Source organism: Amphibalanus amphitrite, unplaced genomic scaffold (genome assembly GCF_019059575.1).
Source record: "Amphibalanus amphitrite isolate SeventyFive unplaced genomic scaffold, NRLGWU_Aamphi_draft 000084F_arrow, whole genome shotgun sequence".
NCBI classification, from domain to species: domain Eukaryota; kingdom Metazoa; phylum Arthropoda; class Thecostraca; order Balanomorpha; family Balanidae; genus Amphibalanus; species Amphibalanus amphitrite.
In genome coordinates, this window is record NW_024881580.1 from 832,078 (window position 1) to 860,076 (window position 27,999).

General features: G+C 49.4%; 2 protein-coding genes across 15 annotated transcripts; one reads left to right on the forward strand and one right to left on the reverse strand.

Annotated features, from left to right (window-relative positions):
* Nucleotides 1-263: 263 nt before the first annotated feature.
* LOC122379796 lies at nucleotides 264-7,825 on the forward strand. Of its 4 annotated transcripts, none has more exons than XM_043362284.1 (7): nucleotides 264-520; nucleotides 3,064-3,549; nucleotides 3,686-3,805; nucleotides 4,410-4,524; nucleotides 4,881-5,009; nucleotides 5,551-5,695; nucleotides 6,417-7,825. In XM_043362284.1, exons 2-7 carry the CDS (start codon nucleotides 3,074-3,076, stop codon nucleotides 6,566-6,568), a joined length of 1,137 nt encoding a protein of 378 aa, XP_043218219.1. In that variant the 5' UTR covers nucleotides 264-520; nucleotides 3,064-3,073; the 3' UTR covers nucleotides 6,569-7,825. The 4 variants fall into 4 exon arrangements, with proteins under 4 accessions (XP_043218219.1, XP_043218221.1, XP_043218222.1 ...); XM_043362286.1 differs by having other exon boundaries at nucleotides 352-520; nucleotides 4,881-4,985; XM_043362287.1 differs by having other exon boundaries at nucleotides 357-487; nucleotides 4,881-4,985.
* Nucleotides 7,826-8,158: 333 nt separating this feature from the next.
* Nucleotides 8,159-27,987, reverse strand: LOC122379818 (cleft lip and palate transmembrane protein 1 homolog). Of its 11 annotated transcripts, none has more exons than XM_043362341.1 (15): nucleotides 26,996-27,043; nucleotides 23,617-23,636; nucleotides 20,034-20,228; nucleotides 19,661-19,751; nucleotides 19,192-19,350; nucleotides 18,884-19,011; nucleotides 18,595-18,670; nucleotides 11,941-12,156; nucleotides 11,438-11,575; nucleotides 10,880-10,985; nucleotides 10,387-10,562; nucleotides 9,990-10,111; nucleotides 9,577-9,701; nucleotides 9,184-9,351; nucleotides 8,159-8,777 (listed from the first exon to the last, which is right to left on the reverse strand). In XM_043362341.1, exons 2-15 carry the CDS (start codon nucleotides 23,619-23,621, stop codon nucleotides 8,578-8,580), a joined length of 1,905 nt encoding a protein of 634 aa, XP_043218276.1. In that variant the 5' UTR covers nucleotides 23,622-23,636; nucleotides 26,996-27,043; the 3' UTR covers nucleotides 8,159-8,577. The 11 variants fall into 11 exon arrangements, with proteins under 11 accessions (XP_043218276.1, XP_043218277.1, XP_043218280.1 ...); XM_043362342.1 differs by having other exon boundaries at nucleotides 23,604-23,636; nucleotides 26,996-27,041; XM_043362345.1 differs by lacking the exons at nucleotides 23,617-23,636; nucleotides 26,996-27,043 and adding an exon at nucleotides 27,911-27,987.
* Between the last annotated feature and the right edge of the window lie 12 nt (nucleotides 27,988-27,999).

Here is a 27,999-nt window from a genome sequence, read left to right on the forward strand (position 1 = left end):
CATGGACTTCAAAGAATGATCGAATTTACGATACGATATTGCTGATGCCTTCTTGATCATACTGTGATTGAAGCTTTCTCCAGGTGGTCGGGCTTCACTCAAGGGTCGCAACTCGCAACCGATTTGACCTAGCTGAGGCTGTTCAGCTATGATTTTTTTTTAGCAACAATTTTATGAATTGCTCCATAATGTCTGTTTGCTTTTTGTTCCATAATTTATCTTGCGTGCCGACAGGGAGCTCAAGATGCTGAATGGGTTACAGTGACGCATTGACCCGAGAGGGTGAAGGTTTCCGCTAGTTTCCCTTCACATATGGCAGCATTAATCTGTACGTGCTGCCGGAAGCGAAACTGAATAGTTGCTGAATTTCGCAAAGCAGGCTTTATGACTTGAGCTTGATTTTCATGTTATTTATTTTTATTTGGATTCATCGCTGGTCGGCCTGGTCCACAATTTTCCTAAAATAAAACTTCAAAAAGATAACCAGGTGCGCTATTTTCAGTATCTACTCTGGTAACTGGTAAGTCATTTGCAATTCAAAAGAATGCTGGGTATTAGTTGATGATGGAAGATCAACACAATTTCAATTTTCATGCTTCAGCTTTTACAAAACATTAGGTAGGGACTTTGAAGTTGAAAAATTAGATGAATATGCTTATCAAAGTTACCTGGGTGGCAGCATTCATGGGATTTAGTGCAAGAGCTCTTTGCATAGGCAGTGGAACGGGGGTGGCACCGGGGCACTGCGCGGGGTGCCCCCTTTGATTTTAGCATTTTAACATTAGCCCTATGGGCGTTGTATGGAAAGAATGGGACCAAAAGTTGGCAGTGCCCCCCCTTAATTGAAGGTGTTCTGCTGTTACTGGCTCTTTGAGAAATGAGAAGTTAATTGCTTGATGCTTCTGCCGTCCAAGACTCCAAAGGCAAAAACGCATATGTCGGGTCAGGTCATGACCAGACATATGCGTTTTTGCCTTTGGACGGCAGGCTTGTGCTGTGGTTGCACTCTGACTCTGACATGCTGTGTCAGTATTGGAATGCAAGGATAACAGGACCTGGCTGTTGGACCATTAATTCATGAAAAGGAGTCAACCATTGTTGTGTCTACTTTCATGTATTAGTGACAGTGATACTTATTGATAAATCTGTGCTTCTTTAGACTGTCATAGTTGTTCATTCCTTTTGTTTGTGCATACTGTGGTTAGTGAATAAAAAACATTAAATTTATTAAGAAGAGCACTGGGCATGCAATGATTTGAGTTTCATGTCTGGTTCTAGAGCTAAGCCTAATCATAATATAAATGAATTCTAAAGACTTGTGACTATTTTTTCTTTATGCAGCTGTGAAAGAATCATTTCTAAGATGTTGATTTTTATTTGTCAGCCACCTGAACCCTAGTGAGAGCTATTTTATTATATCTAAGATACTCTCAGGGGGCAGTTGTAGGCCAGCAAGTAGGTACATTTGAGCAAGAGCACACACCTTGACTTTGGTGTTTAAAACTGACAAGTTCCTTCTACATTGGTTGATCAGAACTTGCAAGTTCCTTCTAAGTTGTCTCCTATTACTATGATCAGGCTGATCAAGTGCAACAATTCCCTCTGCCATAAAATGACATTAGATTCCTGCATTAAAGATTTATGGTTTTAGGCCAATTAATGGGTCATATTGTGGTAGTTATAATGAATGAGTAGGTGTCACAATAAGTTGATATTTTCACAGTACCTTGTGCTGTGGTTTGTGTTCACTTATGATTGATCTGTTTACAATACTTGGTCTAAGCAGGGTTGGCATTTTTGCCGGCAAAAACTAGTTTATGCCATTTGCCGGTTTAAACCGGTTTTAACCGGCAAAAAGTGGCAAAAACTGGCAAAAACTAAGAAATATCACAATCATGCTATGCTTGGACATGAATTTGAACATGAAGCATTTTAAGGAGAATTCGGTGAAAGCTTTATGCTTTCAAACAGAAGTGACATTGACCATTGAAATGCTTCATAACTCAAACATTTTCATGGGCTTTCCATAAGGAGCTAGTAAGATGCCTTTTGGGGTGACAAATGAGCCAGTGCAAGGGTGACTGGGTGTCGGGTGAGTCCTGCACAATCAGAAGTACGAAGGGGCATCTGCCACTGATATGCGCACGGCACCGCATGGCACCTTACTTACCGTGGCTGTCTTGCCCCACTCTCCCCTACATGGAAATACGTTCCGTTGTGGATGTCTACCGACATGCATAGACATTTTAAGCAGGGATAAGTAATGAGGCAGCTTTAGAATGTTTAGTGCATCTATATAACTACCAGAAATGCATTTGTTCATTTCAAATCCATTCCTAACTAGAAAAGTTGTAGGTTTGGCCATCTGAGTTTTAGCCAGTTTTTGCCAGTTCTTGCCACCAGGGTTTCTGCCAGCCGGTTTAAACCGGTTAAAACCACTGGCAAAAACCAGTTTTTGCCACCCCCTGCCAACCCTGCCATTAGACAATTACAAAGGCTAAACATTGCATGATGAAGTGCAAGAGATCTATCCAAAGATTAAGTTTCCAACCAGATAAGGTCATGTGATTCTGGTTCAGTGACCTTAAATGACCTACAATGACTAACAAATATTGGTGGAGCTAATTCATCTAATACTTACTTCAAATTACACAAAAACTACATAAATATGAATGCCACTTGCTTTCAAGTACCCATAGGGATGCCTTTTATCATATATGTTCTGATGTGATCTTAACCTCAACCTGTACTTATATGTGACATGAATCTCAGTGAGTGAGACAGGGCCAGGCACTGTACAGACTGCCCATTCCTAGACTTCTGTGTGTATTTGTGAACTTTCTGATCCTGCTTTTACTAAATTAAGCTGCTTTTTGTATCAAAATTTTATTCAATCACTCAGGAATAAAGTTCTGCGAACCTGAGGCTTACTTATGCCTCAGTCCTAACCCAGGCTTGTTGATAAATAATGTACTGTCGTTCTGTTCCTGGGACAGCATCCATGCATCACACAGCCAGATGTGTCTTGTATCACAGTTTTGTCTCCTGTCTGTGTGTTCCCAGGACAGCAGCCATGTCTCACAGCCACACGTGCAACTGTCTGAACGTGCGTCTGGACGTGTGGCAGCTGCTGGCGGAGCCGCCGGCCGACCTGCCGGGCCCGGTGCGCGCCGAGCCGCTGGTGGCCGCCGGCTGCCTGTGGGCCGTGCTCGGCCCCGACCGGGTGGCCGTCGAGCAGACGGCCCTACTGCGCCGCCAGCCGGTGTCCGGCGCCGACGGCTGGTCCGTCTGCCGCTGCCTCAACTGCGGCTGCGTCACACACGCCGTCTCGGAGAGCGCCGGCTCCCCGGCGGCCGTCAGCCGCTTCCTGCTCTCGGAGCCGTCCCGGATCGCCGCGCTGCAGCACAGCGACCGCTTCTCGCCCGCCTTTCGGATCGTGCTGCCGCAGCTGACCGAGACGCTGGAGCGCTCGCTGGCGCCGCCGGCCAGTCCGCGCTCCCATCCGGCTCTCACGGCCGCCCTGCGACACATGAAGCTCAACGTCAGCGCGTGAGTACGACTCCAGCCCGCACAAACTCGGGTTCGGGCTCAGAATTGCCCGGTGACATTTTTGATAGTGTATAGAGCAGCGACATAACTTCAATATACTGGCGAATTTAGCCGACGTTCTGCATTCTCATTCCAGATATGTTAAACGGGAGGAGGTGCGAGTAGAAACAGCCATCCAGAACTTCCGAGAGGAGAAACTGGCGGAGCTGAAGGAGGCCAAACAGAGAGCCCACGAAGACTCACAGGCGTTCACAAGGTAACACTCTTGTTCCCGGTGTCATATGAATGCTTGTGACCTCTGAATATCTGACGGCTTCATTGTATCTTAGGATGTTCATTTGCTAGCTTGGCTACTTTAAAACCTTTAAGTGAAATTTTCAGACTGTTTCATCACCTTTCCTCTCATTACCATTTTTGTCTGTAATATAAGATTCCCCACAGCGATATAGCTGCCATTGGGGCCAAGCAGCTGGGGATACATGGGGTGAAGAATTAAAGAAATGAATATCGTTATTCGAGGAGTGCCAGGGCGCTTAGAATTTATCTGGCCGTTGGGCAGGTACTGTATGGATGAGTCGTACTCGTCCTGGCCCGTAACTGAAACATGGAGCTTCTGTGGGTGGGGGACGGGGCTGTTTACCGTTCCGTAAGTATGGGTAGGTACCGTTCTGAGGCGTCGTGGGAGGGGACGTAACTTACTAGCTCAGTCGACTAAATTGGGGAGCAGCTGTGCCTACCTGGTTGTCTTGGGTACCGTGCGGAGGGGCCGTACCGACTGGGTGATGTATGGGGGGGGGCACCCTCCTGAGGACGGTGTGGAGGGGCCGTACCGACCGGCTGGGTACCGCTGCTGCCGGCAGTCTGCTGCTGCGGGTGGAGGACCAGCTGTGTGTGACGCCCGAGTCGACCGGCAGTGGCGCACTCTCCTCTGTGGAGTCGGAGCGGCGCGACACGGTGGCCCCGCTGCGCAGTGAGGTGAGCTGCGCGGGGAGCCGGGGCCCCTGAGTGCACTGCAGGTGATCACAATGTTACTGAAGGCCTAAACTGCAGCCGCGCGGGTCTCCAGCCGGATACTAACCTAGCATATCCCTGACCCCGACCACACATACCAGTGATCAATAATGAACTTTAGGCCAGCGTCCGGTTTCAAAGTTATTTGTCAAAGTTACGTGTATCGCCGTCATTGGCCTCTCACACTATGCTTTAAACTACTGCTGATCGTGTTTGGCTATTGTTAAACCTCATAAGGTCAGGCTTGAATAAACTTCAGCTCGGACTTCAGCTCAAGATATTGTCTTCGCTGACCCGACTGTCTCTGTGTGTGCCGGCAGCGTCGACCGTCGGGAGTTCCGTCCCAGGGCCTGGTCGGTGTCTTCCTGATGGACGGAGAGGATGACGTGGAGGTGGCCGAGGAGGCCGAGGAACAGTACCCCCAGGTGGGCTCCACCGTCGACCGACAGGTACTTTTAGTTTGGTTTTCAGTCGAAAAAGGTGGAAGGTATTTTATGTTGGAGTACCGGCAGATGGTAACGTGCTCTTCGCGTCATTTTCAGGGGCATTCGCGTTATAAATTACAGTGCGTGATTCATGAAAATTGGCCCAGTAATTAACATCTCCGCGTTCAACGATACAAACCTTTAAACGAGTTTTTTTCTGAGACTGAATGATGGAATAATTGTTACGATGCCATTTTTACGTGATATATGCTGTTTCGGTTCAAACTCACCTCAATCCTAGGCAGTGTCAGGCTTCTGAGTTGTTCATTTCTTTGGCCGAGGCCGGTCCATATTGTAAGATCAATTGCTGCTTATAAGATTTGCTGTGGAATGTCTAGGTTCTTAATTGTACGCTCGAGTCGTGCCACTGTTTTTTTTTACCTCATGACTTTGAGCTGAGCGCCAGGTTGTTCGCTGTATATCCGAGTCGTTTCGATGGTCGTAAGTTCACCCCGTGCCGTGCCCTACTCGTGCTGATGGCTGATCTCCGGCGTCGTCCCGACAGGATTACGAGGAGCCGGACACGGACGACTCTGGTGTGGAGGAGCCGCGTCCGCTGCCGGTACCCACCAACCGAGCCGCTCATATGGCCGACGTGGCGCACTCGCTGCCCGTGCACATCCCGGTACCGGCCGAGCTGATGGCTGCTGGTGAGTGACTCCCTCACAGGCATACATACAGCCCCCCCCCCCCCCACTCGCTGCCCGTACACATACCCGTGCCAGCCGAGCTGATGGCTGCTGGTGAGTGACCCTCCCCCTGCACAAACACAGTCCCCCCTCCCCATATCCCCGTGCCGGCCGAGCTGATGGCTGCTGGTGAGTTAGACGCAACCACCCCCACACACAGACATATGTACACACAGCCCTCACACACATCCCAGCTATCTCGCACTCGCTGCCCATGCACATCCCCGTGCCGGCCCAGCTGATGGCTGCTGGTGAGTGACCCTCCCCCACGCACAAACACAGTCCCCCACCGCCCCCTCCCCATATCCCGGTGCCGGCCGAGCTGATGGTTGCTGGTTAGTGTGACCTATGGCAGATCTTCTCCTCGTCCATGTGCGCCGACGCAGTGCAGGTCATCGCTAGCCCGTTCGTACGTGCGTAATTGTTTGTCCCTTATGCTGCGATTTGTCTCTTTGTATGCGGGTGGATGTCGCGGAATAACCTAAGCCAATATCCTAAAAATATAATCCAACAATGTACATTGCCCCTATTTGTGTCCAAAAAGTGGTTTGTTCCTCGTGCGTGGATGCGTGTTATGTTAGCATGTTAGCACTCCTGTAAGCTATGTTAGCACTCCTGTCTCCTGTAAGTACACTCGATGACAATCCGGTATCGGGCTGACAACCCTGCCCGGGCCGGACAGGTCGTCAGCGGCCGTACCAGCCGGAGGAGGAGGCGGTGCCGGATATCGACCAGATGGCCGACTCGATCCGTCAGTTGGCGCAGAGCCTGCACACGGAGCCGGGCATGTTCGCCGACCTGCCGCGGCCGCGCACCAACACCATGAACCGATGAGCGCCGGCCAGACGTCCGACGGGCCGCCGGACGGCTCTGCTGGACCGCTCGAATGGCTCCGCCGGGCTGCTCGATCGGCCCTGTTAGCCGCTCGAACGGCCCTGTTAGCCGCTTGAACGGCCCTGCTAGCCGCTCGAACGACCGGTGGGTCCCCCGGACGGCTCTGCTGGCCACCGCAGACAGAGTGCGCCATCAGAAGCCGCCGGTGCAGAGACCTCAGTGGTGTGGTGCGCGGCCGTGAAAACTGTGACATAAGGGTAAATTTTCATTGGCGGGTTGCCTTTGGCATTGGGATCAGTAGTCCGTATTCAGCGAGGGGCTTGTGCTATTGCGCTCACAAGTCAATGTCATGGTGCGGTTGATGAGATACGCGAGACGCTTACGCCCTGTACCGAACCGTCAAAGGATATACCGCCAGATCGGTTTGGTCTGTTAGGTCGACCGCAATCGCCTTTTATTGTATTGTCCTTTTCGCAGTTACCTCTGAGCCCAGGTCTGAAAGTTTTGGTTTTCACTCTGGCAGTCCTTTTGAAGCAGCTCTTGTTCTTTAGGATTAACTCGCGATGATCTGATCATTTCACATCATGATTTTTGTATTGATTACGTGCAGGATGGAACGGCTATTACCTTTGAGGTTATTGGTTGCAATATTATTTGAATTTTAACCATATAGTCAAATGTTGGGTGGGACTGGTTATAGGCAATCATTCACTGTTAATGAAGTAATTGGTCATGTTCAGGAGCAGTCTTTCTAGCTTTTCAGAGATATATACAGGTCAGCATACAGTGTACCATTATCAGTCAAAGTATCACCACGTTTATCAGCAGCGGGATGGTTTTCTTAGGTCGTGCGTCGGCCGCCAGCCACCTCTTGCCATGAAGCAGCGTTCGCGGGTGGTTCTGCCACCGCGACACACAGAATATACACAGGGCGGCGTCTGATAGTTAGACGCCGCTCTCCGGTTAACGTTTGGCTGTGCTTGGCGACGCGGTTCGTCATGTTACTCGTGGGGCAGCGGACGGGTGGGGCGCGCAGCGGACGGGATAGGGCGCCTGCCGTCCAGCGCCGACCCTGGGACGGAGTGGTGGGTTCTGTCTGCTCGTCTGCCCCGCGGTGTCTGTGTGTGTGAGCTGCTGCGCGCTGTTCTGCGGACGTGTAGCTGTGATAGTCGGCAGGAGCGTCCACCAGCGCAGCCCCTGTGCTTCAGCCCGCCGCCCGGCCCGACCGCTATTCACTAATACATGGCTGCAGCGTGATGTCGTGAATGTTCTCTGAAAGGCGAACAGACACCTCGCAACGATACGCGAATCTGCGCTCGGAACATCCTGGTGATTTGATTGTTAAAAAGAAATGACCCTATTGCAAAATGCAACACAGTCGAGCTGATAGCAAATCGAGATTTCGGAAGTCGTGATTGGTGACCTGAATCACGCTCGATGATAAGTTTTTATCACAAACTTGACCTTTGTGGCATCTACTTCACGGTTATATAACTGACCTATATACAGTCACTTCCCACTTCTTAGGTTGAACATGTCGAATTGCGGATATATTTGGGAAATAAGCTAAACGTCATCGATAAACCGAACTCAAAGTAACAATCTGTTTATTCATATTCCTTGGACAAATTTGACTATTTCATATGCACCATAAAACATCGACACCTTATCCACCTTATCAGAAATGGCTGTCCACGTTTTCGAACAGAATGCCAACATTACAGCGAAAACATGTCACACAGAACACATTGAGGTTCACACCAGCTCGACATTGGCTCGCGGCGCCGCACTACGTGATTAGACATTCATCGCCGTCGGGTATATAAACGACACACACCGGCCGCCGCGGCCACACACAATCGGCCGAGCCGCCAGCAACATTCGCGCGACAATATGGGACTAACTGGACACACAGAACATGGGTACATGACGTCAATCTCGTCCGGCGGCGCTGCGGCTCCGCGCGCGGTCCCACACCCAGCGACTAGACACCCGCTCCACCGCGCCGCTCAGTCCGCCTTTTTGTCGGCGTCCGACTTGGGCGGCGCAGCGGCCACCGCCGGCTGCTCGGCCGTCTGCTGATCGGCGGCGGCCGGCGCACCGGTCTGCTTCCGCTCCAGCATCTCCTGCGAGAAGCCGAACTCGTTGACCCGGCTCGGGTCGACGCGGTAGATGTAGCGCTGGTACAGGAATATGAAGAAGACGACGTCTGTGGAGCGGGGACACGGAGTCAGCGAGAGTCCAGTCACCGCGCGGGCACAGCGAAGTCAAAGATACAGATTTCGGACTACCGTTGCACACATTCAGTGTTAGAGTGGGGCGCGAGACAACCAACCGAACAACTAATGCATATCATGTATCGTTAGTCGTTACTGATCAGCGAACACCTAATCCATTAACTTATTCGGACAACCGAACCAATCCATCGACTTACCGTCCGTCAAACAACCAATCGAATGCCTCTCAACACTCAAGACACTTGTACAACTTAACACTCCAAACACGCATTCTTGTTATCTCGTGCCACCCAGTCTACCTCAAATATGACGTGAAAGACGACTTAATGAGACACCATTGAATCGATTCATCGTGTTTTTCATCCGTCCGTCACTTACCGTCCCTCAAGCACCCGATCCGGTACATCATGGGCATCTTGATGATGAACGCGAACATGTCGTCGATGAAGGTGTTGAGCGCCTTGTATGTCATCATGCGCCAGGGTAAATGGGCCACCGACTTCATCTTGTAGTTGATGAACAGCTGCGGGGTCATCATGATAAAGCCTGTCGAAAGGGGAATAGCACAGCTTAAACGCTGAACTAGAGTACGAGTCCTAGTGAAAAAGTGAAATCAGTTTCCATGAGTGCAGTATGCAACTCCACAACAATTCTACAGGGCGGCAACAATGGTCACAGCAATGACCGACACCGTCGGTTCAGCCCATGACTGTCCAGGCGGGCTTCCCTTGCTGCAGCCCACCGAGCCGCCACACACGGCGAGGGACTTACCGAACGTCAGTAGGAAGCCGTACAGCATGGAGAGCACCCACGAGTACCAGCCCTTGTGCTCCATGTAGACCACGCTGTAGACGGCGTAGCCGCCGAGCAGCGGGAACAGTGCCCACGACAGGTACCTGATGACGGACAGAGCCACAGTCACCCTCGTGACGGAGACAGCCGACGCCGTCCCTCAATACCAATGGCCGACAAAACACTCTGTTTAAAACGTGCGCCAGCCAGCGCAAATACGATCTTACCGAGTAAATCATATCAAAATTAATCGTGACGTGTAAAGCAGAACCAATAATAAAGATAACGTTCTAACCAACACAATTTCCCAGTTATTACTGGCTGTTACAGGCAAACAGCAACACCGACAAAAATAATTAACTTGGCGGATACTTGGAACATAGATTACTCACTTGAAAGCCATCTTGTCGTACTCTCTGGTGCTGGACTCCACATAGGAGCCCTTGTCCTCGAACGAAATGCGAGGAATGATGCCCAGGATGCGGTTCTGGCGGTCTATCTTCACATCAGATACCTGGGATGGGAGGTAAACGTTTAGGCGGCAGCACCAGTCAGGGAGTCGGCAAGTCACCCGCGGCTGACTGGGAGCACCATACAACCCATTGCGCACTTATCGGAACACACAAGCACGATATCATGTCATCTATCACATACCACATTTACATTTAACACCAGCTGCTACAGCCTACACCACCTTTCAATAAAACGACAATAAATCGGTTACTTCCTAATAATCGTAACCAAACCTGGCGCGGCGACTCTCCATCTAGTGAGGTCACCGGTACGCACCTTGGTGATTTTCCAGCACTCGATGGCCATTCCGATGGCACAGCTGATCCTGATGACGGCGTTGGTGTCGTTGTCCAGCACGTACAGCATGATGACGCCCGCCTGGAACACGCCGAAGAACACCGAGCGCACCGACAGCCCCTCCAGCGACTCGCGGTTGTTCCAGAACTGGATGTCTGCGAAAATGATGGCCAATGGTTAGTGGTCAGCACTGGTCAGTGGTCGTACACTTCGCGTAACATTCGGACTTCGCTTTTGAACATATACACACATGACTTATGACGATGTTTCATTTTAACATTGTCTCGAAGATATCTTTGTAGGACTTGTTTCGGTAGAATGCGTATGCTTATAGTGTTTAACATGTTACACTAGAAGGTAACTTCTAAAGATTAGGCAGCATGGTCCAACGAAAAAGACTGAGCAAGTGTCAACTCGCCACCATTGACAGTGAGACAGAAGAGGCAAAGCCGGCGTCAGCGGGCGTACGTACCGTTTTTGAATGCGAGGAACTCGAAGACGCTGTGCAGCAGCGAGACGGCCACTGTGAGCGCCATCAGGTACGGATTTGTCTCCAGGATTGCCTCCTTCATCGAGTCCTGGCGGCACCGGCGACATACCGTCAAACAAGCTATGTAATTACACAATTAGCGATACACCGTACTGCCGAGAATATACAGCAAGACAAATCAACGAACCGGAGAGGGCGGATGTCATAAAACATAAGCACGACGTTTAACGACTGTTAAATGCTTAAAAGGATAATGAAAGGGTGAAGTGGGCTACAAACGATAGATAATCTGCAAAACTGCATATTACCTAGCTCGCTGCGCTGTTTCCACCACTGCACAGCATGTCACAATTCGCTGCACACAAACTGATCTCGTACTACCTGTGCCACTGATAAAAAGCTGGACTACAAACGCATGACAATGCTCCGCAGCATTACAGCTTTGTTAGAACCAACTGGCAAGGTTGTGTCTGTTTTAATCTGTTCAGGTCCCTGTTTCAATCTGTTCCGGTTCCTGTTTCAATCTGTTCCGACTCCCACCTGGTCCTCGTCGTTCTCCTCGGCGGCATCGCCGAGCAGGTTGGCCGTCCACTTGTTGCGCATGCCCATCGAGCTGTACAGCTGGAACTTGAAGAAGGTGATGGGCTGGAAGGTGAGCAGCAGCTGCAGCTCCTTCATCTGCCGACCAAGAAAAAGTTAGACGTCAGACGGAGAAGAGTGTGACGACTGACAGTGTGTCTCTCAGGAAGCAGTGCACTGTGCACACGATCCTCACAGGAAGACGGCAGATGGCGAGAGGACGGTACCCAAAGAAAGCGAGACACAGAGGGCACGCGAAACAAAACACAAAGGCCTCCAAAAGCCCCAATAGCACAACAATCGGAAGGCACGGTAACCACAGAGCACTGACAACAACCAGAAATAATAGCGCACTGAGCACGATGTTCGGAAAGCACAGCGCCTTGAGAATGAGGGCATAACACCAATGAGTATAGCACTGACGGAGGAAGACATCAAGAAACAATTATAATTCATCTGCTCACCGTGTCGTTGATGGGCATGTAGTCCTTGTTGATGTTCCAGTAGTCGTTGATGAAGAGGATGGGTCGGTAGCGCTCCCCGGATGGTGTGAAGTGGATGTACTCGTCGATGGGCGGTACCAGAGCCGCCTTGGTCCACGTGGTGAAGTCGTGCACGATGCTGATGGTCATGTTGGGGTGCCAGTGCGAGAGACGCTCCGACTGTATCGTATCGGCCTTCTGCAAATCGGAACAGAGGCGGACACAGTGTCAAAGGCAGACAAAAGGTGAGTCGGTTGGGTACAAGGTCAGATGCAATCATACGGTGATATACTCAGCATTTACACACACACGTACATCAGCTGGGCAATTGTGGGTCATACTCATTTATCATCACTTGACATGTCACTTATTCTAGCGTTGTTCGAAAAAAATGAGCGTGGAAATGGACGACCCTTAATTTGACCTGTTTGAAGCGGGTGCGAGGTAGAGTGGAAAACTATCATCATTGTTGTTCGATGTGATAATTGACTGTCCTCAAATATTTCAGGAAAATGACAGCAGGGCTCTTTGTGTGTAGATGGGCATAAATATCGACGACAAACGTCGACAATTTTGCGCTACTGGTTCCAACAATAACAAGACTTCGAGCTTCTATCCTGAATGATTGAAACAGTAGTAATGGTGTACGATTATGAAATTTGAGAACATTAACTGCGTTAATTAGCGATTAATAGGTGTTGGTAAAGGTGGAATTTAGAAACCGTTAAGACGAAGAATGTATTAATCGCTCCGTCGTCGGTCACTGGCCAGGGGACGGGGTCTGGGGATGCTTGGAAAAGCCGCCGTGTGGGGGATGTCACCAGCCGCGGCGGATACAAAGGTCACACACAGGACGCCGCCAACCACACAGCGCTCCCGACCGAGACACCATTGTGTCACCAAAAGCACCTGGCCATCAGCGGCCGCGGCAGCGAGAGACTGCGCCATTTTACGGTCCAAGTTCCGTCCAAGCGGCTTGGTCCTTGTGAAGCGGACCGGAACGAAAATGTTGCAGCTTTTAGCTGCCCGGAACTGGGGCCGGCCACTTGCATGGCTCGACAAGAGGAGGGAGGGGGCAAAGAGTCTTCAACTTCTCTAACAATGCATCCGGAAGCGGATGATAGGTTACCTTGGGTTACAATGACGCTACAACTCAGGTCATGTAATGCCCGCATTATCTTCTCATGTAACATGTACTGGCAAATCATGGTATGATTTTCCGGTGCAGGGGACGATCAAAGGCAAACACGCATCAGATAACACAGCACGCAATTACGTAGCTATTAAAACAATAACTACGCTCTTTGTGATTCTGAAACCTTGCAGAGTTATACAACTATTCTGGCACAATCTGAATTTGATCTGATGTAAGCCATATAGTTTGAGTCATTTATAACTGATGAAAGCAGTAAATGGCATTCGATCGCCTATCCTAATGTCTGCGTATCGTCCTGATAATCTTTTTTTCTTTGTAAGACGGCAGTCTAGTACTACGAAACTACCTACCGTTCATATCGGAGTACCTACCCCATCTATAGGTCATAGCTCATCAGTCCGCACTTGTGGCGGACATCACCTTTGAGGCCCACATCATAAAGCTGAGGTGACCATCTTTGATACTTTGCATTGTTCAATGAGCCTTTCTGCATTCATGTGACTAAATAATCCTGTCATGCCCATGACGCGAACGGGCTGAAAGTTCAGTAGCCCACGGAGCAATAGGCGTAGGTCAATGAACGACATCGTCAGATGCCTTTTGTCAGGTCTATCTTAGTTCCAGGTCTTCACGAACCATTCATCCATCCGCCTCGCCCACCACGCTGGGTCGTGTGACAAAGCGGCCCGGTTTTCCCCACCATTGACTGGACTGCGGAGCGGGCCGTAGCTCCAAGGCGTCGGCCGAGACGGCGTTTCGTACCGCCCGCCCCGAACGCATTGTCTTGGCTGACGTCACCGACAAAAGGCTGCAGCTCCGCCCGGGCGGTGTCGGCGGGGCCAGCAGCGGTGGTGGCGACAGTCGAACACCATGCAGTGTCCAGGTGGGCCGCTGCTGCTCCTGTGTGCGGTGGCCACCGCCAGCGCCCTGCGGCCGTGGCTGGAGTCCTCCCTCCGCCACCCGCCCTGCGCTACCGTCACCCTCACCACCACAAAGATCCTCTACAGGACTGTCGAGAGGCCCTGGTGTGCCCCCGTGCGCGCGCCTCCGCTGGCAGCTGGGGGTGTCGAGCGCTGTCCTCCGGGCAGGCCGGAGTGTCCGACTCTGACGACACACGGCGGCTTTGGCAGTCACGGCAGCCTGACGGCACATGGAGGCGGCTTCGGCAGCCTAACAGTGCCCAGCGGAGGCCATGGCGGCTACGACAGCCTTACTTTGTCCGGAGGTAGCCATGGGAGCCTTACTTTACCCGGAGGCGGCTTTGGTAGTCTCACGACACACGGAAGCAGCCACGACAGCCTTACAGTGCCTGGAGGAAGTCACGCGAGTCTCACAGTGCCCGGCGGAAGCCATGCGAGTCTCACAAGGCCCGGTGGAAGTCACGGTAGCCTCACAGGACACGGCGGCGGCCTGACGCTGGCCACAGGACATCCAGCCAGCCTCACAGCCACCGGGGTACACCCGACGCTCAGCAGTGTCCCGTTCGTCAGTGCGAGGCCCAGCGGTGCCTGGTGGACACGGCCGCTCTCTGGCGGTCCAGGGAAGCCCGCCGTCATCATCAGTCAGTTTACCCAGCCGCCGCCGCCCGCCACCGTCGACCCTAATCGTAACTTCATCGTCGGCAGGGAGACCATTTACTTCTGAGCGAGTTCACCGCAGCTCGGAGCAGACCATCAGCCGCGGTCAGCCGTCCGTACCACATGGTCTGAGTAAACTATCAGGATGGATAGGCGGCTGATGACTCTGCTGGAAGCCAATGACCGGCACTTCACGACCAGTGGCTTTGTGTAACCGTCGACCGACCCCAGCCAGTCCAGTGAACCTCACTGAACCGTCCACCGTGCGCGCGTGGTGTCACCAGTGGCCAAACAAGATGTAGAAGCCGTGTTCAAGAGAGAATTCGGGCAATCTGCCGCATTGATGCACTTCGCACTGATACCTGGCAAATATGCGCATATGCTTTGTGTATGCAGTGATGCAAGGCTCTGTGAATTAACCCTCGTCTGACTATAATTTCCCAGTGCAATAGGCCAGGCCTTGCTATGACGCCTGAACATCTTTGCCTCTAAATGGCATAGCAGAGCCTAGCGAAAAAAGGAGCTCGTTCAACCTATCAGTTGTATTAAGCCGGTTTCCGAATGGCGCTTGCCACAATAACCTTATCTGTTTATCGTTAAAGTGAATCTACTGTAAATAAACATGCGTAAATAAGATGCTATATGAATCATGTAAGATTATAATATGTGCGGTACTCCATCCAGCCCGCTCCGATAGAAACTGGCTCGAACATTCCATCAAGCAAACACTTCGGCAAACAAGCAGCCAAGCAAGTAACTACGCAAACTTTTTCACTCTCCTATGTCCCCATAGCTCTAAACCTAATCTGAAAGGACGTGCGGTCGCATTGTTTTCATGCATCGCTTCAACAAGCTCGAATAATAGGGCACACTCGTATAATTTTCCCATAAAACTCAACGATACAAAGGCGAGGGTACCGTGGACCGGCTACGAAAATACCGTGACTCCGAATGACCATTATTGAGGGGCCAGTGATTCTATTATCACGGGGCAGTAAATAATAGTCAAATCAGATATGCCAGCAATGTCCAGACACACGTGGTGACCCAGTACAATGTTGCGGATGTCCCTCGCATCACAGACTACCAATTGACCACGGCGTTAAAAACGGGTAGCGTCCAATTTCAAGGTCTGATAGTTTCCTGGACTCAGGGTGACTCAGCAGTTATGGCACCTGCTCGACCTCCGGTTCGATCTTCATTGGTCCTTTCACAAAGCAGGAGCTTGTTCGAGCAAGGCCGTTCGAGGTCAGGGCAACAGTCAACAGCCCACACCGTCGCATTAGACCACCCCAACTATGCAGTTTGTATCTGTGAAGCACCTGTCGATGGCCCATTGAGCACGGTGCGGCTACTTCGAGTCGGTTCGCGAAGCGTCGGCCGTCGTGCCGAGTCACTTTGGAGTCACGCCACGTCACGTTTGACTCATGCCGCGTCACGCTGCCGGCGGCTGGGGACGAGTCATGGCCGTGGGCTGCGTTCCGGGCGCGTGACAGGAGCGGTCGAGCCTGCCACACGCCGGCGGAGAGCGACGGTCATCAGCGCACCCACCGCGTCACAGCCGCTCCTGACGACCGGCCGGCGCGGTCAGTCTGGGCCGAGCCGCCGAGCTGGAAGGTGCACCACTCAGGACTGGTATCACTCGGGATAAGACTGACTGGGATACCAAGTGGAGGAAAGGTGTAGGTGTCTACGGTGTGCAAAAAAACCGTCGCCAAAGACTCCACCAGGATAGTTATCGACGCAATCTTGGAGAAGAGCCTTCATCGTCGCCAGTGAACATGATGTTGGTCTTACGCCGCCCCGTCGGCGGACCCGGTGCCCCCAGCCGCTGGTTGGTGGCCGTTGTGGCTCTCGTGGTGCTGTCCACAGCTAACGCTCAGCTGGTCATCAATGGCCAGACCGTGTCCTCTCTGCCCCCGCCCGGCCGCTCACCACTGGAAGTCAACGGCGCCGAGGTGTCTGCTCCTGTCGCCGAGCCTCGGCCACCAGTCGATCTGCCGCAGCCCGAGGAAGGCGAAGCCGGAGCCGACGTCGCTATCGAAGTAGATGTCCCGAGTCTTACCACTCCATTACCGCTGCCCGTTCAGCCGCAGGAAGGACTCGTCATTAACGGCCGGCCGGTGTCCGCGCCGCTGCCAGCCACGGTGACAGTAACGGTGACGACGGTGGCGTACCGTACCATGATGCCGTCCGACTGCAGCTCTGTGCGTCCGGTACCGGTCGGTGTCAGCGGCCACAACAGCGCGCTGTTTCCCGTGTGGCCGCCGCCGGCTCCGGCCGTCCGTCCGTCCGTCACCATGGTGCGTGTGCCGCAGACGGCCGAGCCGGGGAGGGTGAAGGTGCGAGTATTAGCACCTACTGGATACTATCTACCGCCGCCGCCGCCTGCCGCCGCTTATACTCGCGCCGGGGCTCACCAAGACGACCGAGAGCCGAGCCCGACTGGAGCGGATTTCTCCTGGCTGTCACCTTCCAGTGACACTCAGGAAGCTGCGAACAGCGGTGCCGCCCGCGTCCAGCACACCACCATTCCGGTGGCCGGCTCGCCCTGGCGCACTGTACCGGCCGGCGGTTCGTACTCGCAGCCTTGGGGTGTCATGGTGCCGCCGCCAGCCCTGTCAGTGATGCTACCGCCGCCAGCATCGGCACAACGGCCACACTGCGAGCTCTGTGGCGTCCTTGGCCTCTTCTGAACGACACAGACGGGCGAAAATGAACAGTGCACACTGAGGTGGGACGCAGCGCACTACCCAGTCGCAGCGGTGATCGAATGTTTTGTGCTCCAATGAGGAAGTGTTGAGTGCTGGCGTGCCGCGAACGAACCACTCCTCCTACTCCAGTGGCGTGCTCAGACAGAACAACCAACAGCGAATCAGCAGCATTAGTAACCGAGGACAGCAACAGAAACCAGTCGCGATAGCGCGAGACCAGTTGACCCGAATGTATTGAGGTTTACGGGCGCATAATCACATCTCGCGTTATCGCGAGATGCGCAGTGACATAACTGGACGTGACTGCGCAAAAGCAATCGCTCCATGTGTATAGCTATTGTGTACACGGCACAAGCTCAATAGCACGGAGCAATGGTTCGCGGATAATGACAGCCTGTTTCCTGAGGGGGTGCTAATCTGAGAAGAAAACGGCCTCGGGGACAAACGACCTGAAGGGACATAAGCGGTCAAGGACGCGGCTCCCTCGACTTTGGCCGAGGATAGACTGCGTCCATCCGAATTCTTGATGACGATGAGTTGGGGTTTAGGGCGCCCACGAGGTTGTCAGTGTCCACAACAGAGTTCTTAGAGATAGTTGCATGCTTCACATCAGTCCGCATTAGAATGGCGATAATAGAATCGTGACCAGCGTTCCTAACATGACCCATTCAAGTTATTTAATAAACGGCGGACGGATGCACCTTTTTAAGGCAAAGGTATTGGATGGAGGCGGGTAAAGCTTTTGGTACAAGACTCGACGATACAGCGAGGTTCAAGGATGTGACGAGGCTGCTAGGCTCACCAATTTTCAGACATTCCTTATGTTGCTTAGAATATGTTGTGACCGAATTCGGACCAAAGCATTGAGGTCTTTCTTCGGATGATTTGCTTACAGCTAAAAGACATGTGCCACATCCATACATGCATGCATGCATGAATAATTGCACAAAAAGGAGATCTAACTTGAAATCAAATGACGACTGCAGACATTCGTATCGCTGTGGAAAGCCCGCGGCCGGCATATTCACAAACAATCCAATAACATCAAGGAAGCCTTTTTTCTAATCGAGGCAAGGTCAATTTGCAGTCGACCACCGCCGTTCCTGCTCATGCAGTCAACCCAGAGTCGATCACCAGCGGCAGAGGAGCTGTTCAGGGGCCGCCCCGTCACTGGGCTGCGTTCACTTACCTTCAGGTCCTCCTCCGAGATTTCAGAGCTGCCCGTCAGCAGGTTCTGAGTCCGCTTGTACACCTTGCGTTTGAATCTGTGGACGATTTCCAGTGCGTCAAAGCCAGTCGGAACCGAGCAACGCAGTGGCTCTTCGGGAGCATTTCTGCGAAATGAAGTAAAATCTCACACCAGTCGGCAAAAGCAGTTAAAAAGCGATGTTCCCCGATGCCAACCAACCCTAGGCGAGCATGCTCCACTCCTTCTCCACGCCAAGACCACCTTATGACGGAGAACCCCTCGGACTCACTTGTTTAGTCTTTTTGTGCCCGAAATGGTCTCTTGTCTCGAGTACAGCTTGCCCTTTGAAGGATCCGGTGATCTGCCCTCGCGCACGATATACACGTGCAAATACACGGAGCCGTTGTTCAGTACCGCCTGAAAACACACAAATACCGTACCGCGTTAGCTTGAAGAAACAGGCGCTGTATCGTAAATCGACACCTTTCCGAAATAAACGCCGTATTTAATCCACCGACTAACTTCACTCGACGGGTTAGCACAGCGCCACATTATTTGTCCGGCAGTGCGTATTACAGCCTCCCTTAGCCGCCGCACCTGCGAGGGCCGGTAGGTGAGCTGGTGGGAGAAGATGCCGTCGCCGCTCGGCCCGCTGACCCAGTCGCCGTACTGAAGTCCCAGCTGGCGCCACACCAGCTGCTCCGGCCGACTGAAGTCCGGCCCGTCCTCCGACTCACTCACGTACGCGTACATGTCCTGAAAGTCAGAGCAGCGTCGTCAGACATCGACTCACTCACGTAGAAAACATGTCCTGTCGGTCCAAGCAACAGTAATAGGCAAATCCGTCGAGAAAATATGTAATATGGAGACCTCCAAAAAAGTTTAATTTCTACTAGCATCAGTTCAGCATGAACTACTGGTAAACATTTTCTACATAAACATCTCAGTTCAACTTCCACAAATTCAATTATTCTATTTTGACATCTGTAATCGCTAATCACGAATGTACTGCCAGCATTCTGTTTCTTCTACTTCACTTCCGAACAGGCAAACTGTATAATCATACCATGAAAGTTCCGTTCTCGAACATGTTCGTGGCGTATATGGCTCCGGTCGGTTTGCCACCAGGTCCAGTTGCCGTCTGGGGCGGCGAACGCCTGGAACGTGCACCAAACATTGGTTGATATCAATAAAATCAGAATGCAGTCAGAAAACAAAGCTGTCAGAAAAAACGAACGGTGATAAGTGACAGGCATCAAATCAACCCCGAGTTCACTTTCACAAGACGCAACACATCTACTAATTTTGCTGTAGGCATTCTATGCATTTGATTATAGCAATATCTCAGAAGCTGTGGTATGCCGGATCTTAAATAGACATTCCTTGCATCACCCCCTTTCCGCCAATCAATCACTCAACATGTTTCCAGTTGTTCTTACCTGAACATTGACGATATGAAGTAGATGATCATGGCTCGGAAGACGAGTCCCTTGCAGATGTCGAAGACGGACTGCTGCGGCGGCCGCTGCTGTTGGTCGCCGCCGGCCGCCGTCGGCTCTCCGTTGGCCACCGGGCCGCTGCCGGCGCCGGCCGCTGCCACCTCGCCTGGCATTGCTGCTGCCCCTCTGTGACAGCTGGGTAACAGAGGACGGTCTGACTACACAGCACTGCAGCTGCTCACCAGCGACCACCAGTATGATAATGCTGATGCTGTTTGCTGCACTGGATTCACAAATGATAATCAAATATTAACCAAAAATTTAGCCTCTGAATTTCTAGAATCTAGAGTCAGTTACAAAGACAGCCAGTCTAAGGCCAGTTTTGCCCAAGGAAAAATTGCTGTCCACTACTATTTCTAGACTTAAGACTCAAACTCCTCCATGAAGCTCTTCAGCAATATGAGCTAATAACACATGATATAATAGATACCTATGCAGCCATAAAAATATCAGCCACCTTAAAACTCTCATCTCTTATCTGAGGTTATTTTGGAGTAGCTAGCGAAACTTATGGTCAACTCTCAAACCTAAAAATAACTGAAGGAGGCAGATTTCCTGTGGTTTAACTTGCCTCTTATGGTTTATGGCACCATGCTGTCAAAATTTGGTACCAGAGTTGTTCTGCAAGAATTATATACTTAAATAGCAAAACAGAGTTTTGGAGGCCAAAAAAAAAACAGCCAAAAAGTTTGAAGTGATCAATGCTAGTTTCAAGTCAAGCCAAAGGAAACATGAGAGCTCATAACTTATGTGAAAAATAATAGCTAGGCTGACTCCAGAATGAAAAGCATAGCAACATGGTATATTTGTCACATCAACTAGGATAACAAATCCATATGAGTCCACACCAACCAGACTAGAAAGCAGACATCTGCAGCTGCAGCCTGCACCAACAAGAAAGTGTCTACCTTTGACCATTAAATTTTGCTGTCTTCAATTTTGATGTGAAAACTGCAAAAACAATCCATTATATCCAAGCCAGCCCGATCAATCCTCCTGTACAACAATTTATTGGACAAGTATATAACCCTGGCATTGCACAACACTATGTTGGGGCCTGCACTGCTTCACAACAACGCTGCAATACACTGAGGTAAGTCAGCACTGCTGCTGGCCGCACACCAGAGGGCTGTTCACGGGCCCTGTGTGCGGTCGGACCGCACACAGCCTCCAAGCTCCGCCCACTGCGTCCCTACGTCAGCCTTCCGTCACCGCACACAGCGACCGCTGTGGCCGGTCGGGACCGGCCACAGCGGACCGTCCACCGCACGCAGCCGTGACGTCAGAGTCGTCTACCCATCCCCTACCCCCACGCCTGCTGGACGTACCGCACACAACGCACGCAGCAGTGTGCGGTGCCCGTGAACACCCCTCAGCTGAGTTTGAGTTCCTCAGCAACTGTAATTTTGCTGAGATGCCACACTTCATGCCAGCAATTATTTTTTGAGTGGCCTATGCATCTCATAAGTACGATTTTCTGGGGTTTAAGCGGTAGGTTTTGCCCTTTTTACATTTCTGGCTTTATCTCAGAAGCTTATCAATATACAATGAAGCCATTTTAGAAGATCATGGCAGGGCAGGCATGTGTAGACTAAATCAATCGCATCTTCAACCCTCAAAAGCTTCATACGAAATATGAAGCCATAAATTTACTTAATTTCATAGGGGAAAACCTACCGCTAAAACCCGCGAGACCTGAAACCATCGTACAAAACTGTCAAGCCTCAGCCTAGGCAATGAATAACTGAAACCTTTTACTTGACTGTTGGTTATACTGGAGCCCTCACAGATCATAGGGATGGAAGATAAAATTATAAGATACTAGCAGGATATCTCGTCGATCCAATCGTACCTAGAAATACTGTATTCAAACACCCTTATCTTCACGTTCTCCCTCGGTCAACTTGTGACGTGACGAGTGAAAGAATGTCAAGCCCGAGGGGTGTTCACGGGCCCTGTGTGCGGTCGGACCGCACACAGCCTCGAAGCTCCGCCCACTTCGTCCCTACGTCAGCCTTCCGTCACCGCACACAGCGATCGCTGTGGCCGGTCGGGACTGGCCACAGCGGACCGTCCACCGCACGCAGCCGTGACGTCAGAGCCGCCTACCCATCCCCTACCCCCACGCCTGCTGGGCCTCGTTTCATAAAACTCTGCCGTAACTTACACCTTTCCGTAATTCACACCCTTTCAAACTACGGAGCGCAAATAAAGCCGTTTCACAAAGCCACAACTGGAATTGTTTACACCTCCGTAACTAAGCACATTTGCGTAGTTACCGTAATTTATCAAGCGTCCTACAAATTACAATTTCATGTCAACACTTATTTTTTTACGAGAATTTACAAAACAATTATGTTGAATTTAAATCTTAAAAATTATGTATGAAAAAACAAAATTGATATTGATGACCATCCTTTATTAAAACAATATATTAAAAACAGCAGAAAGCCAGCTAAGCAGAAGTGCCTAACTACGAAAGTGGCGCGGCGCGGCGAATAAACAAAATTCCGATAGTGGCCACAAAAAAGCGACTGGTACAGAAGATTTGCAGTTTCTTTTTCTCATTTTGGCTGTTCTTTCTTCCTCACCGGGCTCAACATTATAAAATATATTAAAAATTAGCTTCGAATCTTCACATTAATTCAAAATCACGCAACATTTTTGTGCGTAGTTTACACCACTGATATCAAGAGCTTGATAAAATATTCGGCGTTAATTACGTCGTTTTATGAAACCCAAATGGCATCAATTGGTCCGGAATCGAGCATTTGCCGTAAATGAAGCTCCGTACTTTCGATGGCGTGAATTACTCCGGTCTCCGGCTTTATGAAACCGAATTGGCATCAAATACGCCAAATCTGGCATAATTGACGGAACGCCGTAAGTAATTCCTTTTATGAAACGAGGCCCAGGACGCACCGCACACAGCGCACGCAGCAGTGTGCGGTGCCCGTGAACACCCCTCCGGGGTGCTTTCATAACCATGCTCATAAACCCACGTGACCCTTGGAAATTCTATACAAAAAAATACGATTAAAGCAAATATGATCAATTCTTTCCTAAAATATCCACTTTTTATTTCATGTTATGCATTTTTTTCAATCAATTACTTACAAATGTCCCAACTTACTTCAATAAAATTCAATTGAGGTCAATAAGTTCACATGATAAAAAGGATAACTAAGCGCCTTTAGCCGCTTCTCAATTGTCTCAGTTCTCATGCTCAGAAAATATTTAGAAATGATGAACGAAAACTGCATGTAGAACAAAATATCTCAAAATATCTGAAGACTTTAAAAAAGTTTAAAGTTAAAAAAAACCTTAAAATAAAATTTCAGTGGCAAAAAGTAACTTTTAAATTGATTATTAACAATGACTACAGCAAATTTATCATTTATTTTATATAAGTATAATTTTAAAAGCATCGTGAAAGTCAGAGAAGGCAAAAATCTGGAGCTAGGTCCACAAAGTCTTGAAAGTTGAGATTTTCTCTCAGGTAGCCCTTACCTCATGCTCTTACCTCATTGGGTTCCATCAAGTCTGTAAGTAGGCAGGGAAGGATAGGCTAGAGGATAGACAGAACCCTACACATATAAGACGCGCCAGCCAATAATTAAGCCAGTCATATGGTAATGTCATGCAAGACTTGACTGGAATCATGCGCCTAACAGGTTACACAGTGCTAACAAGTTTTGCTAGAATCGATAAGAATTTCCGATAAGTATATATAAGATAATACAGTGTACACCTATTTCCATGCGATAGAGTTCATTCTGTGAAAGTCTACTACACGTTTGAGCGCTGTGAGATAATACACGGATAATACAGTGCATATCTATTCTATGAACTTATAGAGTTCATTTTGCAAATGAGTGTTTATTGCACGCTTGAACGCTCTGAGATTGGGTGCGCAAACGGCATCCGGCGGTAAAGAGTTCCATAGCGGAATACATCGGACAGAGAAAAATCGCTTCCGGGTATCAGTGACAGTGGAGGGAATATGTATCTTATGACGATGGCCCCTGGTTCTAGAGCATGGAGGTGTGTGAAATAAGTCATTGGGGTGGATGCAGGACTGAGCATTAAATATTTTCCAATACAGGATCAGGTCAGCCCGCAGAAGCCTACCATACACTGAATATAGTTCCAACTTTTTTAGGCGTGTTCCATAGTCAAGGCCCGCCATGCCGTCAATATGTTTTGTCCACCTTCGTTGGACTCCTTCAAGCGCACGAAGATCTTGCACATACCCAGTGTTCCACAAGCATGACGCATATTCAAGAATCGGTCGGATATGAGACAAAAATAGAAAAAGCATTAAGTTAGCGGATCGACAAACTGTGGATTTTAAAAGACTTTCAGCCAGCCCCCCTGCCTTATGGACGGTAGCCTGTATATGATCGTGAAATTTAAGCTTGACATCGACAAGAACACCCAAGTCCTTTGCCTTTACTTCTACTGGTATCCGTTTTCCGTCTAGAAAGTATGAGGGTTGGTCCAGTCCTGCAGAAGATCTAGCAAAACGGAGTGCTACACACTTATCTGCATTAAAGTTAAGACCCCAAGACAAGGCTGTTGCATGAAGAATGTTAATGTCTTCCTGTACGTCTTGGCATGCAAGAACATTTACATCTGATCGACCATTGGAGTCTGTACAAGAATAGATTTTTAAATCGTCGGCAAACAGTTTGTAGTTGCTCTTTAGCTGGGATGCAATGCTGTTAATATAAATAAGAAAAAGGATGGGTCCAAGAACAGATCCCTGTGGGACACCACTCAGCACTGTTTTAGGCTGACTTGATTGGCCCTTGATACACACTCTCATAACTCGATCTTTAAGAAAGGAGGTTATCCACTCTAGTAATCTACTGCGAATCCCAAGGCTGAACAGCTTATCGATAATAAGGTCGTGCACCACCACATCAAACGCTTTGCTAAAATCAAATAGAATCACATCATTAACTGCACCTAAATCAGTCTGTCTTGACACCATGTCATAAACCAGGAGAAGCTGATCAACAGTAGATCTACCTGATCTAAAGCCAAACTGGTGAGGGTTCAGAAGTTCCTGGGATTCGAGGTAGGACATTAATTCTTTACAAACTATCCTCTCCATTAGCTTGGATGGAACAGACGTAAGGCTTATAGGGCGGTAGTTGAGAGGGTTGTATCTCGCCCCTTTCTTAAATATAGGTACAACCAGAGAGGTTTTCCAGGCAGATGGCAAGGACCCATTCTGGAGGGATCGGTTGAGTATGAGAGTCAGAGGGTATGCTAGGTGAGTGGCACAGTTCTTCAGGAGAAGGGGGTGGATTTCATCGGGCCCCATGGATGAACTGCCATCAAGGTGGAGAAGACCTTGAAGAACTTGGTCCTGAGTCAAGGTGATGTTCTCAAGCAATCCATCTGATTGCTGGTGAGGATGTGGATGCCTTGGGACGGACCTACTATACACAGAGGAGAAACAGTCTGCAAATTGGTCTGCCATGGATTTAGGGTCGTCACTGAGTTGGCCCGATTGCAAGGTGAGTGGGCCCACAGTGGGTCGGCCTGTCTTTTTCTTTCGAAGGTAGGAGTGAAGGAGCTTCGGGTGATCCTGGGATCTCAGGATAAGACTTTCTTCATACTGAGCTTGGGCTTTCACTGCATATGTTTTGCACTGCAGGGCCCAGTTTCACCAAGCTCTGTTTGGGGTAGTTTCGGCGAAACTACCCCAAACCAGTTTCACCAAATGGGGTAGGTTCTGATTGGCCACTTCCAAACTACCCCATGGGGCAGTTCTTATTTTACCCCAAATTTGCCATGCAAACAGATGCTCACGGTCCATGAGCATCTGAACAAGCCAATCAATCAGCTGTTTGCCGGCAATTCTACCCCAAATATCCGACCAAAATTACGGCTGACATACGTGGGGTAATCTGTGAATATGATACGAATTGTGAGCAAGAATTGACAGTAAAATAGTAATAAGAACATATTTTATTGAAGTCCAATCACCTGTCATGTTTGAATATGCATTATTCATAGCATAGGTACTTCAAGTTTCATCCAAATATTTTACTGCATGTAGCCTGCACCACCTATGCTTGTGATCTGCATTGCAACACCCAAAAGAAGCATTATAGATGTCGCCCATAGCTGAATGCCAGGATTTTTACTTTTTTAACTGTTTTCCTTCAACAGTGACCTTGAATACCGGATGAGGAAGCCTTGAAATATAAACAATAAAAATGCACATTCTTCACGGTGGTTACATGCTGACGATGTGTCTTGTTGAAAGGATCATTGTATGTACTTCAACTTGTGTGATCTATTCAAATTATCATTCGAGGTATCTTATAGGTATGCATTACGGTCAATGTGCAAATATCCAGCAAATGTCAAGACGATAACAACTGAAATCAAAATCAAAATGCCGTACCTAAATCAGCAAGAGAATGTCGTGCATACCTATGTAATTCTCATTAGAAATAAAAAGCATATGGTGCAAGTAATTCGTAATAAGCAGTTGTTAAAAATACCAGGCCAAGTGGATTCGATACTTTCCATATCTATTTTTTATTTTTGTCGCTGTTGTGCATATCTCAATAAAGTTGCGTTAAATGTGCCGTGCATCTGTAGGTACTGTATGTATTTTGTAATGCACATTAGAAATAAAAGCATCTGGTGCAAAAGATTCGTAGTTAAAAGTCGTCAAAAATACCAAGCAAGGTGTATTCGATACTAGTAAAACATGCACTAATTTACTAAAACATTCTAATTATAAAACACTAAACATCTAATCTAATCTAAAACATCTAAGTTAAACATCTAATATAAACATCAAATTTACTAAAACACTAATTAATTTTAAAACATTCGATACTATTCGATAATAAAACATGCCATTGTTCTGTAACCTATCCATCAAGATTCGCGGTTGTGCATTGCATTCCTTTCTCAATAAAGTTGTGAATCTTGGAAACTGAGGTGCCATTGCCATCGTTACCAAGGTGATTGGTAGACAAATACAAGAAGCCAAATCAAATGTGTTCTTCATTTCACGCCGTCGTGAAATGAATTTCTCGACCAATCAAAACGTTCCGTTGTTTTGCTGATGCTGCTTGCTTAGCCAACATTCACAAGAGACGCCGAAACTACCCCATGGGGGTAGTTTGAGCTGGTGAAACTGGATTTTACCCCATGGGGCAGAATGGAAATCTACCCCATGCCGAAATTACCCCACTTGGTGAAACTGGGCCCGGGTTAAGATTGGCAAAAGTGGCATAGCTACTACGGGCCAGTCCAGAGTGGCGGCCAAGCTGCTTCCTAGCCGACTTATACTTAGACCAAGCAAGATGTCTCCGGTTTATAAGGCTAGTAGGAGGTCTGGTAGACCAAGGTGGCGTACAGGTTCTTGGGGATTTAAGAGGGACACATTCAGTTGTCACCTGCTTGAGGATCATGGAAAATTTATTGTAGGATGCATCAACATCACAGTAAGCCAGTTCGAAGTCCCAGTTGACTTCGCTCAACAGTTGGTTGGCTAATCTAAACTTTCCTTTGTGCCAATCTCTCTGGTTAGGCAACTGAGTTTGTGGCACCGTGTCAGATAAGGCAGCGCTGTCAAATATGTAGTCAAAGGACACTGGGCAATGATCACAGCCTGGTAGAGGAGCCATAACACTGATGGATCCAATCCGATCAGGCTCAGTGGTGAGGACTAGCCTTGACTATTTCGGTTGTAAGAAATAATCAGCTAAATGCGGCATCCTTGCCACATCTTCTTTCGTACTGCACCGTGGAAGAAATGTGAAGAATGTGGGAATGCTTACTTATACGAGTAGAACCAGAGTATATAGAACACCGGGTACAGTCAGAGTTTGGGATATGGTAGCAGTCAAATGTCGACAGAAATGGCGAA

What these genes read in the sequence shown, in the direction of transcription:
- LOC122379818 (XM_043362340.1), bottom strand. An exon ending in ACATGCCCATCAACGACACG is followed by an intron (nt 11,576 to 11,940) that starts GTGAGCAGATGA and finishes CTTGGTCGGCAG; the next exon opens with ATGAAGGAGCTGCAGCTGCT. An exon ending in CGGCTTCCTACTGACGTTCG is followed by an intron (nt 9,352 to 9,576) that starts GTAAGTCCCTCG and finishes CCCTTTCGACAG; the next exon opens with GCTTTATCATGATGACCCCG.
- LOC122379796 (XM_043362284.1), top strand. Translation starts at nt 3,074, where the DNA reads ATGTCTCACAGCCACACGTGCAACTGTCTGAACGTGCGTCTGGACGTG. An exon ending in ATGAAGCTCAACGTCAGCGC is followed by an intron (nt 3,550 to 3,685) that starts GTGAGTACGACT and finishes TTCTCATTCCAG; the next exon opens with ATATGTTAAACGGGAGGAGG. An exon ending in GGCCGAGCTGATGGCTGCTG is followed by an intron (nt 5,696 to 6,416) that starts GTGAGTGACTCC and finishes CGGGCCGGACAG; the next exon opens with GTCGTCAGCGGCCGTACCAG.